Source organism: Carcharodon carcharias, chromosome 10 (assembly GCF_017639515.1).
Source record: "Carcharodon carcharias isolate sCarCar2 chromosome 10, sCarCar2.pri, whole genome shotgun sequence".
Classification (NCBI taxonomy): domain Eukaryota; kingdom Metazoa; phylum Chordata; class Chondrichthyes; order Lamniformes; family Lamnidae; genus Carcharodon; species Carcharodon carcharias.
This window is the reverse complement of record NC_054476.1, coordinates 114079470-114092644: the sequence shown is the minus strand read 5'-3', so window position 1 is coordinate 114092644 and position 13175 is coordinate 114079470. Positions and strand designations below refer to the sequence as shown.

The 13175-nt window shown below is 41.4% G+C and overlaps 1 protein-coding gene across 1 annotated transcript in view; it reads right to left on the bottom strand.

Annotated features, from left to right (window-relative positions):
• Positions 1-900: 900 nt before the first annotated feature.
• Positions 901-13175, bottom strand: part of eif4h (eukaryotic translation initiation factor 4h) — a 92100-nt gene continuing 79825 nt past the window's right edge. Inside the window, exons 5-6 of the mRNA XM_041196675.1 lie at positions 8092-8247; positions 901-1156 (exon numbers count right to left, since the gene is read on the bottom strand). Coding sequence (XP_041052609.1) covers positions 1017-1156; positions 8092-8247 — 296 coding nt within the window. The 3' untranslated portion in view covers positions 901-1016. The remainder of the gene's footprint in view (positions 1157-8091; positions 8248-13175) is intronic.

Genomic DNA, 13175 nt, shown 5'->3' with positions numbered 1-13175 from the left:
TTTTATTTAAAAGATCATTCACAAAATATCAAATTTACTTTACATGTTATGAAATAGAATTTGTAAAATGTCGGAAATCCTTACACTTAACGTGAAGCTAAATGTGGGACATTAATTACCTAGGGTGGTTAAAAAATCAAGTTTTCCACGTTCAATGAGATTTAAAAACTCCGACATTTCAAAGGTCGTAGTCAAAATGAGATTTGTTGGATCCATATCCTTCTGAACAAATAGGTAAATGGTGTTTACTTACTGGACAACAGTAGATCACAGTCTGGTAAAAAGGACCCTTTTTTTTTTGTTTGTCAGTTGTTTGGAACTCCTACAGAAGAGAACCACAGCACAAGGCATTGAAAAACTGGTGGGTGCCTTCAATGGGAACTGGTCATCAAAAGAAGCTGAGCATGCTCCTTGTTGTCTGAATGTACAAGATGCACCATGTCTTCCTAAATGCTTAACTGCTTGATCCATGGCTATAGAGTTTTCAGTGTAGTTCAAAGAGTATTTCTCCATATTCAAGGCATGCCATGTTCTTAGATCTACAAAATGTCTGTATGTGTGTGAATATGTGTTCATATAAGTGTGTATGTAGCGTATATGCATATAATATACACACATGTATGTATAGATCGGAGAATATTACATGCAGGTCGGATAATTGTGTTTGGTGAGAAGGATGACGATAAAACATCAGATTCTATTGAGCAGCTGTATCTGTGCTTCTGAAAAACTGAGTACAGCAATATTCACAAGTACCAATTAAAATCCACTTAAGACTTCTTTTTTTGTAATGTGGAGCAGCTACCACTACCAGAAAGCAAACTGTTCAAAGCAAAAGATGGTACCAGGCGGATGTAAAAAAAGCAGATAATCTGGAGTGTTCTTAGAGAAAAACCATTGTAAACAGCCAACATGCATTCAGAGCTATGCCAAGAATTGGAAGAGAAGACAAAAGGAAAGCTGTTGAATAGTAGGAATGGAAAGTGCCGTGCCTACTTTCCATGAGTCCAGCCAGGCTAGGGCTCCTCATGTCCAGATTTTTCCTCCCGAGGCCTGGCTCCACCGAATATGGCTGAGTTTGGATTGGCTACTTGGTTAAGTGGGGCAGCGACTGTGCGAGGTTTAAGTTGCAGTCTGGGTCTCTGTGCCCGTTCCTCTGAAAGACACAAGACAAAAAGAAAATCAACTTTGCCAATACAGAATACAAAATGTGAATTGATGAGATTACCTAGAAAATTGGTGGGAGGAAATTATTCTGTGATATTTGTGAAGCAGATGTCAACAGTTTGCCCACTTGCGTCAGCTGAGAGATACATTAGCAGAGAAAGAAAGGTAACAACTATCAGCTGTGATTGTCTACTGTAATGGATAGGGGATGAGAGATAAACTGAAACCCCCAATTGTCTTCCATTAGTTCCTGTAATCAATGTGGTTTTCTTGGAGAGGTATATGTGTGAATTTCTAAGCCCCCATTAGTGTATGGTCAATTTAAAGAACCAGCGGCAGACTTTTGTGAGTTTAAAAATAAAGGTGGTTATTTATTCACATACTCTAAATGCTACATCAGTCACACATCACATACTCAAGAAGAAACAACTGAAAAAGATAGCACATTTCTATAAGTGTGAAGCCAAAAGAATAGTTAACAGACCAAGTGTTTGGCTTGTAGGTGATCAGTCATTGCGGGCCCAGTAGAGAAAGGAGTCCTTTTCCACTCTAGGATTGTAGTTCAAATAGCTGAAGTCAGATATTCAGATTATTGCAGGATTCCCTTGAAGAGATGAATGTTCAGCAGGTCGTGAAGCTAGGCAATTGCGGTTTTCGTATCAGATCAAATTTCTTTAAAGATGGACTTGGAGCTTTGGATTCGGAATGGGAGGCACAGGTTCAAGTTTAAATTTCAAATCTCACCAAACTCAACAATTCAGCTTCAGAATCCACTTAAGACGAGGTGCAGGAGGCAAACCCAGACACCTTGCAAGGGCTTAACAATAATTCATCCCCCTAGTAATAGGATTTATCAAGGTACTAAAATAAATATCTAACCCATGGGTTGTAGAAACAGCCATCAAAGCTTCTTAAAAGGCAAAGATGGCACTGCCTTTTCTGCAACTGCTGTCTCTCTCAGTATCTTCTGCAAACTGCCCAAGCCTTTTTCTTGGTCTTGGGATAATGAAGTATTAAAGTTTCAGTCAATGACCATTGTCCACCCAGAGTGGCTTAACACTAAAAGGCCATTGATATACAACAGAAGATAGATGTTGTTCTTTCATGCTTATTTTGGGAATAACTGGTCTCTTCAGTTCTCCTTTGTGAGGCATTGAAATTGGAGATGAGAAGTCTAGACAGCTGTTGAATTTAAGTTTTGGGTAAATCACAAACAATAGCATATGTTAATACCACAGTTAACATTTGTCTTGGTATGTCCATTCCAGGGGAAGGCCCCCCACTCGGAGTGATTTAATTAGAACTTTCCAAAAGCTTGAGATAGTCTGTGTTGAAGGTACAAAGGTTACCTAACTCTTGGCAGCCATATTCCCAGTTTGAAAGTGTTCATTTTAAAATATATAACACAGTCCATGCTTGAAGTTATGAATGGGACATGCCTTCAACTGGACATAACATGCCTCCGCTGCACCGAAATAAAAATGGAATTTTGATTAATTTTTTTTCATTGCTTTCCTAGTCCTAGTTAAGTAAGGGAAATAGGATCTCCCATTCTTTATACATATCCTACCATCCATACATCAATTTTGTATGGCAATTCTCTGTAACAACCTTTCTTCTTTAAGCTTAGGTTTCTCATCATCCCTTTTGGGAAGAGACTCGAGTGTAATTGCATTTTTCAGGTGCTGCAAACTAGTTTTTAAGAAGGCTTTTGTGTTCAGCATCTAGTGCCTTCTATCCCTGTTGCTCTTTTAAAATTTCCAGTTACGTTTTGTCCAGCAAGTTGATTATAGGATTTTAAAACTACCTACTACTGAAAGCGACAGCAGTTGCAGAAAAAGCAGTGCCATCTTTGCCTTTTAAGAACCTTTGATGGCTGTTTCTACAACCATCTCACCAAACCCAACAATTCAGCTTCAAATTTGAACTTGACTCTGATCTCTTAGTGGGTAATTCTGCACTGACTACACTGGTATTTCCCTTGTGGTTTTCACAAGGGCTGTTTGTCCTAGGGTGTATCGTCTTCTCTTTTCCAGTTACCTCAGAGGTGGATTTTACCCCACTCTGTCCATGTCCTTTGGGAAACTACTCCACTCAGGTGGCTGTCCAGTATCTGCTGCACTCCCCTGTGGCATCTTGACCAGGTGAGGCATCTCCCTCACTTTCTGTCTAATTGCTTGGGAACACTCTTGGTCCCTACTTAAATCTTGGAGGAAGGTTTCTGCTAACCATACCTCAGATTCATTTTCTTCAATCTTTGCTAATTCTATCTCGGTACTTTTGCTCTCCTTTGGTTCTATTTTTGCCCTTTTAAATTCTACAGGCCCTACTCTGGCCTCTGTAAATTTGGCGGCTTTAAATTAACTTAGCCCCTGTAAATTGTGCTGGCTTTTCTTTAGCCTCTTTAGTCCTTTCTGGTTCTATTAGTCCCTGTAGGATTTTAGGGATTTCTTCCACCTCTGCAGCTGAGCAGCATCTGACTTATTCCCCTCGTTTCCCCCAGTTTCTATGCTCTGGAGCCTATGGACACAAGACTGCACTCCCAGCTAATTCATTGCCCAGCAATAGGTTCATCCCTGGCATTGATATGTTTGGTATAACACCGACCATTACTATTCCAGTAACCAACTTACTTTGCAGACATCTCTTACTCTTACTAGACATTAACTAAGAGAACTTTCAAGCATTTTCCAATAAGCCCGTTTATTAACACTATGGTATTTGTTCTGCTTTTAGGTGGCATCTCTGCAACCTTTGCTACAAGTAGGGCTTGAGGACAGTAGCTCAGGGGTGGAGATACAAAAGGAGTCGTTTTCCCTTCAAACAGAAAATCCTTACAAATGTCTGGATTGGTGGTCATAACATTTGAACACAAACTGACCACTTTTAGGGCAACAGCTACTGGTTTGGCTACTAAGCCCCCTATTGGATGAACCTGGTAATGTCAGCAATTTTCTTTTCTGTGTCCAGATTTCCTACACTTACAACACACAAGGTGGACTCCTACTGGTTTACCATTCAGGTTCTTTCCGTTTAAAGTGGGAGCTGATTTGCTTTTCCTTCCCTGCTCTCCTTTTCTCTGGTTTCTGTTTCATCTATCTCCACCTTATCCCTCCCAGCTTGAAGGAGTAACTAAACCCAGGTTTATTCCGAATTAGAGGTTTGTGAATAAATTAACAGTTGTCTGCTATGAAAGCTGCTTCTCTGGCTTTTGGAATTCTGAGTTACTCTACATGGGTTTTAAGGTTGTATGAGAGGCAGCTTTTGAACTCCTGTAAGAGGATTACCTCTCTTAATTCCTCGTACTTGCAGTCAATTTGAGCGCTTGCACCCACCAGTCAAATGCAAGCTGTTTAATTCTTTCAAATTCGAGGAAGGTTTGTATTGTTTTTTCACAAGAATTCCTAAATATCTGGCACAATGCTTCTGGCAATAATTCACAAGCACTCAAGATGGCACTTTTCACCTGTTCATAGCTTGCAGAGCTGCCAACAGGCAGCATAGAGTAAACCTCGTGGGCATTTCCCATCAACTGACCCTGCATTAGGAGAGTCCAAGCCTCTGCTGGCCAGTTTAAATGATCTTCCAGGTTTTCATAGGCCATAATGAAGGTTTCCATATCATTTTCTTCAAACTTAGGGATTAATATTGAATACTTCAAGATATCAAAGCTTGTCTCTGAGCTAGGGGTATTTGAATTACCATCTCTCATAGGATCCCCTCTCTTCCCTTTCTCGGTCCTCCTTTCTTGATTGAAATTTGAAGTCTAGTGTCTGCTCTTCTAGGCGAGTTTTGGCTAAGATAATCTGGTCTGTTTATGGTTCCACATCTTCTGCCTGTTCCAATTCTGGAGTGAGGCCAAGGTGCTCAGCCAGGATCTTTAGCACCTTGGGCCATTGTGCCTGTTTTCTCACAGTAAGTAGTATCTGATCAGCTATTACTTAAATCTGTTCTATGGTTAGGGCTGCTAATTTATGCCAAGTTAAATCCTCCTGTTCAGTGAAAGATTTCACAACAGAACTAGCCATTCTACTTTCTAGTGTTAATACAGGAACCTGCTGCTGTAGTCTTTTTGTTTTGAAGATACAATTTCAGCTATTGGACTTTGCCTTTTTTGCTTTCAATTTTTTCCTTTAACGCCATATTTGGCTCCTTTTAGTCCAATTGGTTCAAATCCTCGATGCAGCACCCAACTCTGTTATGGACAGGGGAGGAGAGATAAAATGACACTCCTAACCCCATTCCCTTACTATCCATAATCAGTGTGGTTTTCTTGGAAAGGTAGGTGTGTGTATTTCTAAGTCCCCTTTAGTGTGTGGTCAATTTACAGAACCAACAGCAGACCTTTGTGGGTTTAAATAAAAAGGATTATTTATTCACACACTCACCCCGAAAATCTAAATGCTACTTCAGTCACATACAACATACTCAAGAAAGAAACAATTAAAGAAGATAGTGCACTTCTAAAAGTGTTAAACCAAAAGAATAGTTAACAGATCATGTGTTTGGCTTGTTGTAGGTGATCAATCGTTGCAGACTGGTAGAGAAAAGAGTCCTTTTCCACTCTTGGCGTGTAGCTCAAGTGGGTTCAAATAGCTGAAGTCAGATATTTGGATTCCCTTGAAGAGATAGATGTTCAGGAGGCTGTGAAGCAAAGCATTTGTGGTTCTCATATTAGGAGGTCAAATTTCTTTACAGAAAGACTTGGAGTTTTGGAATCGGGCAGGAAGGCTTTTGAAGATTTTACAGCCTCCCAGTTCTTAAAAGGCAAAGAAGATGCTGCCTTTTCTGCAGCTGCTGTCATTTTCAGTATCTTCTGCAGACTGCCCAGGCCCAGGGATCAAAGGATATGAGGAGAAAGCGGGAGCAGGCTATTGAGTTGGATGATCATCCATGATCATAATGAATGGTGGAGCAGACTCGAAGAGCTGAATGGTCTACTCCTGCTCCTATTTTCTATGTTTCCATGTTTTCCTGGGTCTTGGGATAATAAAACTTTTCAGTATCAGAAACCAGTTTCAATCACATGGTCAACATCCAAGGTCCACCCAGAATGCCTTAAAGGTAAAAAGTCATAGATATAAAATAGGAGATTGATGGTGGTCTTTCACACATATTTTGTAGGTAACTGGTCTCTTCAGCTCTCTTTTGAGGGAAATTGATCTTGGAGATGAGAAGTTTAGAGGTACATTAACTTTAATTTTTGGGTAAATCACAGGCAACAGCATATGTAAATCCCACAGGTAATATTTGTCTTGGTATGTCCATTCCAGGGGGAGTCCCCGATCCAGGCTGATTCAATTAGAACTTTCTGGATGCTTGAGATAGTCTATGTTGAAGTTATCTTAGCCAGCTTGTGTGCGTCCATTTTAAATTATAAAAGACAGTTCCAGAAGCTTCCACTGGAACACATGCCATGTTTGAAGTTATGTATAGGACAAGCCTTCACAGGACATAACATCTGCCATTAATTTTAAACAGACTGAAAATCACAGGCTGTGGATACACTAGTTCACACTATGTGCTCCTGATGAGTTTGTTTCTATTTCATCACTATTGAAGCAGAATCTCCTTTTCTCTAGTTAAGCACTTTATAATATCAATTTGCATCTATAAAGCACCTTTAAATTCATTAAACATTCAAAGGTGATTAATCAGACAAAATATAACGCTGAGCTAAAAAGATATTAGGACAGGTAAACATAATACAGAGGAAATTGCAGAGCTTACGGCTTACCTGACTGATAGCACAGTCATTCTATTTCTGGTGGAGCATATGTGTAAATAAGTGACCATGTGTGCAAGGTGTGTGTGCATGCATGCATGAAAGAGCACCTAATTCACCCCACCACTCCCACATCCATTTGTTCTTTCCTTTTTAAAGCTGTTCATCTGTCATTTCTTCCAGTTCAAATGACACATTAATTTATCTGTTCTCTCCTTGGAGGTTATATCTTCACTTGGAAAGAGAAGGCTGAGGATTGGCCTATTTGAGGTTTCAAAAGTTGAGAGAATTTTGATAAAGTCAACACAGAGACAGTACTTCCATTTGTGGCAAAGAGCAAATCTTGAGGCCATCAATATAGGATAATTAGAAATCAAACAGGGAATCTCAAGTAACCTCTTTACCCAGAGGGTAATGGGAATATAGAACTTTCTACCACAGCGAGTGGTTGAGGTGAATATTATAAATGCATTGACGGGGAAGTTAAAAAAGCACATCGGGGGGCAAGGGAATAGAGTGTTATTCTGATAGAGGTGAAAGTGGAAGCATGGGGAGGGGACTGATTGGAACATAAATGTCTGCATGAATTAGTTAGGTCAAATGGCTTGATTCTGTGCTTTATATTCTATGAATCCAAGTAAAGGTGCTGTCTGGTCTGTTGACTGTTTCCAGCATTACGTGTTTTGGTTTCAGATTTGCAGCATCATGCTTTTTGAGTGCCTTCATTAAAAAAAATGTCAAAACTGTGGGAAATCACAAAAATGATACCAGGTTTTAGTTGAGAAGAGACAAAAGAAATATGGACTCTTTTCACTAGATGGAAAATTCAGAGGAGGTAAGAATTAGGTGTTTAGAATTATAAGGGATTTTGATCAAACTTCCTCCTTCCAACAGGCCATGTGCCACTCATGTCCTTCCACCACCTAGTGGCATTTATGCGTAGTGTACAGGGAAGGGGCAGCCAATGGAACTGGCAAGGGCAGAGGGAAGGAAGCTGTGGTTGAGGCCAAGGGGTGAACATAAAGGAAGAGCATTCATGCCACTGCATTTGGGAAGTAAAATATTTACTTAAGCAATGGTGTGAATATCATGCCTGTCAACTGTTTTACCAATGCTAAAAAATGCTAAATGAAATGGAAATTGAAAGTAAATGTAAAATATGACATCAAATATACTGAACATAAATAATGTATATGTACCTTCTGTTGCCTCTCTGAACTCCATAGAAGATCCACGAGGGAGTCCATCTCTAAAGCGGCTTCCTCCTCCTCGCCTGTCTCCAGGGCGACCACCTCTGGCCCTACTTCCTCCAAATCCGCCCAAAGAATGGTCACCATAGTCGTCATCTCTGAAACCTATTAGAGAGAGGCAATCCAAGGAGCAAATAAACCACTAAAATCAAAAGGACTTTCATCAGGCAAGGCCCGAACAGTAATGCTACAGCAGAGTCACCTGTTCTGAGGTGAGAATTGACATTACAGCACAGTAACATTCAATGCAAGAGGCTCTGAGATAATGAATGTCGCTAGCTTCGTTGGAGGTAATGAGTGTTTCAACATGTTAGTTCAACCCAATTACTACAACTCACTTGTTACCGTGATATTTTTCCCGAAAGTTCCAGTTCATGTGGAATGAGAAAAAGTCAGCATTTTGAGCTTGCTTCTTCCAAAAGGCCATGTAAAGTTCTGTATTACAGACCCGAGCCTGCTCCTTCCAATAGACCACGTACTGTTCATAGTTGTACAGACTCATTGCAGACTTATCCTATCGTTTTTTTGGAGCTGCTTAATCATGAATTAAAGCTCTAAGAAAAAATTCTCAAACAGCTCCAAGTAAGAACAAAATAAAATCTCCAGGAGATGAGCCTGGCCCCAAGACCTTCATTGTTCCATCTTCCTCAATAATACTATATAGATTTCATTCCCATGATCCCAGTAAGCCTGTAACAATATTGAGCACCTACATCTAAATTTGTCTCTCTTCAATGGATCAATGCAAGCCACAATAAGCCAAGGTACACTGACAGGTTTTCTCTCAATGACCATGATGGCAGAGAAAATGGAGGAGTCTGCCTCACACATGAGTGGGTAGATGATGCAAGGCTGGTCATGATGTGTTCTTCCATTGTTGATGGCCATCTCTGTGGAACATCAAGCTTTGCAATCAAATGAGTCTATGCACAACTTGACTATGGCCATGCATGCTCCAGATGCCAACATAGCTGTCACCTTAAAAAGAATGAAAGGTATTTCAACTCTGGCCTTACAATGATGTACTGATCTGCACCAAAGTGTTCTCCAGCAGAGTTGTAGCAGTGGTATGTGGCTTGGGCATTGAGAGAGATGATGATGAAAGAGGACATGGAAGTGGAGCTATACTAAAATGCTTTCTTTTCTCACCAGTCAGTTAGTACCCCACATGCTGCCTCGGTTACAGATGGACAGGTCTGTCCTTGTATTAATGCAGTTGGAGCAGTTTTTAACAGAGCACTCATAGGCTCTAATACATAGAGGCTGTCAACCAAGAGAATCGCAGAAGTGAGAGCAGGGATCTGAATAGCCTGCCTCTCCCTGTGCCCTAGCCAGAGGTTTGCACCACATAGGAGCGGAAAAGAAACTTTGAAGTTGATTAGGGTCTACACATGGATGTGTGTATGAGAAAATGTAATGTTATGAAGTTACTATTAGTTCAAGTAAACTTTTTTTTTTGTACACTTCCCATCCTTGCCCATTCTCGGTTGCTGGGTGGTAAGCCTCCTTTTAACTTGCTTTATGATGATTAGAAAGAAATGAATTGAAGGGGACCAATGGGGGTATGTGCAAGGAGCACTTGGTTGTTTGCAAGACTGTTTTGTATAAATGGCATGGGCTGGAGCAGGAAGAATGACCATTGCATGTGCTTCTGATATCAGTTCACAGCTGCAAACTAAGTGCATCCCTGGCACCTTTGTGAGCAGCTGGTGATGCATTGCCCTCACAACCTTCCTGCTCCTGCCTGCCTAGTCTTCCTCCTCCTCCAAATCATCCAAAGATCTGAGTTCTGTGCCTTGCTGCAGATCCAAACTTCACCGCTGTGCAATATTGTACATAGCATAGCGTACCAGAACCATTCTGGACACCATGGCTGGTGCATACTGTTATGACCGATGCAGTTGGTAAAGCAGAATTATTTAAAAATTCCAGAGGGAAACTTTAAATAAATGTCATAACCTATATTTTAAGTGTTATGTTTGAGATGCGACTCTAAATGCAGGAATCAGACCACCAGTTCTCGAGGTTTTACATTAAACTAAAGGAAACATTTTATTAATTTACACAGCTTAGAGTAGATATACACATGGCTACAAATTACTATTAACATAACTTTTAATAAATTCCCAAATTAATCTCCATTAAGGCAACAACAACCCATAGAATTAACCAAACACCAGGCAAAGCATTTTCACCTTATGAATTCAAAATGAGGCTCTTTCACTTGGTTCCTGTGGAGCCAGTCATAGGCTTGCAGCTGCCTTTTGATCTCACATTGCCTCTGCTCTGCACACCCGAAAACTACTGAATGCTAATTCTCATTGTATCAACAACCTCTGAACTAAACCTCTCTAATAATAAAACCCTTTTCATAGTACCACCTTTATTAATAATATAAACATACTGCTTGTTAGCTGCTAGAAAAGCATCAGTTTTCACCCCACTTCTTGAATGCTCTATTCAAAAAGTGTAAATGCATGCTATCTCTCTTACAGATCAAAACTAGTACCCATCAAAGGATGCAGACTAGCTGGCTTTAATCCAATTAAGACCCAGCCACAGACTACACCTCTATTTTAAAAGAAAAACATTTTCCAAAATATTATATACATTAATAGCTCAGTGACATCTCCATATTTGCCTATGCACCTGAAGCACATCTTCAGCATACTGATAACTTGTTCAATCGCACATCTGATATTCATATGACATTTGTTGTAGAGCTGTTGGGCTGAATTGGTTGGGTTTTTGACAAATGCCATCAAGCAAGTTTGAAGTGGGTACCCTTGACTCCTAGAAACTACCCCTTAAGTGTGCTTGTAGAACGAGAAACATTAGGGAGTTTGGACTTCAGCAGGACAAAGGCATCATAGCAGCTCCCTGGGAATCTTGTACACACTTTCAGAAATATCTTTATTTGGTTACACACCAACTGTACATTGATGGAGTGGAAGTCCTTGTGATTGCAAAATATCCTTTATTGATTTGAGGGTGCCTGGATTGCCATGTGTATGTAGTTGATGACATCTTGCAGCTGTGGGATGCCAGCCAGAGATGCAAATTCAAGTAACCACTTATTGTGACTCAGAGGAATCTTATATAATTACTGGCCCAGGCAAACAATCCATCAGCTACCTGTCTAATGCATTTGTGGGCCATTGACCGGGAGATCCTGGATACACTTTCCAGCAGAGCCCTGGGTGGATCTAGAGGCTAAAAAAGTTAAGGTTGTGGTCACTTCAACAGCCACTGGTAATGTATGGCCATCAAGTCCAGCAGGAGCAGGTCGTCTCCTAGCAGGCTGCAAGTGTCTGCTGCCACCCAACACAACAATCTGAGCCTCCTGAAACACTGCAGTTTAAGAAAACTCAGCCTCTGCCTATATACCTAATGGTGCAAGTTGTGCCTCCTGCAAGCTGCTCTTTCCATCGCTGACACTTCCCTTTCCTTCCTTGACCTTTCTGTCTCAATTTCTGGTGATAAGGCTATCCACCAATATTCATTACAAGCCCACTGACTCCCACAGCTACCTCGACTACAGCTCCTCTCACCCTGCTTCCTGTAAGGACTCCATCCTATTCTCTCAGTTCCTTCGCCTCCGTCGCATCTGTTCTGATGATGCCACTTTCCAAAACACTTCTTCTGACATGTCTTCCTTCTTCTTCAACCGAGATTTTCCACCCACAGTGGTTGACAGGGCCCTCAACTGTGTCCAGCCCATCTCCCACGCATCCACCCTCACACCTTCCATTCCTTCCAGAAACCATGATAGGGTCCCCCTTGTCCTCACTTATCATCCCACCAGCCTCCGCATTCAAAGGATCATCTGCCATTTCCGCCAACTCCAGCATGATGCCACCACCAAACACATCTTTCCTTCACCCCCCCGGCGGCATTCCGCAGGGATCGTTCCCTCCGGGACACCCTGGTCCATTCCTCCATCACCCCCTACTCCTCAACCCCCTCCCATGGCACCTTCCCAGGCAACCGTAGAAGGTGCAACACCTGCCCCTTTACTTCCCCCCTCCTCAATGTCCAAGGGCCTAAACACTCCTTTCAAGTGAAGCAGCACTTCACTTGCACTTCCTTCAATTTAGTCTACTGCATTAGCTGCTCCCAATGCAGTCTCCTGTACATCGGAGAGACCAAACGGAGACTGGGTGACTGCTTTGCAGAACACCTTCGGTCTGTCCGCAAGCATGACCCAGACCTTCCTGTCGCCTGCCATCTCAACACACCACCCTCCTCTCATGCCCACATGTCTGTCCTTGGGTGCCGCAATGTTCCAGTGAAGCTTAACGGAAACTGGAGGAACAGCGCCTCATCTTCTGATTAGGCACTTTACAGCCTTCTGGACTTAACATGTAGTTCAACAACTTCAGATCATGAACTCTCTCCTCCATCCTCAGCCCCTTTTTGATCCCCTTTTTTCCAATAATTATTATATTTTTTTAATATATTTTTTTCTTTTCCCATCTATTTCTATTATTATTTTTAAAATTTCTTTCATTCTATTGTATTATCTCCACCTTTTAGCCTATTTCGATCCCTTCCTCCCACTAGGGCTATCTGTCACTTGCACATCCTGCTTTCTACCCTTAATGTCACCATTAGCACACATTTAGCTAATATCACCACTGTCAACACCTTTAGTTTATGACATCTTTGGCGATCTCTCTTTTGCCTCCCTATCACTGGCCCACTATCAAGCTCCACCTGCCCCACCCCCACTTAAACAGCTTATATTTCACCACATTTCTATTTCTCTTTAGTTCTGATGAAGAGTCATATGGACTTGAAATGTTAACTCTGTCTTCCTCTCCACAGATGCTGTCAGACCTGCTGAGCTTTTCCAGCAATTTTTGTTTTTGTTTCTGCTGTTTCCCTCCCTGTGGTCCAGCTACAGTTCTCTCAATAGAAGGCTACAGCTGTAGATGTTGGTCATGTTGATCCTTGTCTGAGGTCCAATATGCAGCAGACAAAGTGCGACCCATCTTGATGTAATTCCATAAGACCATAAGACATAGGAGCAG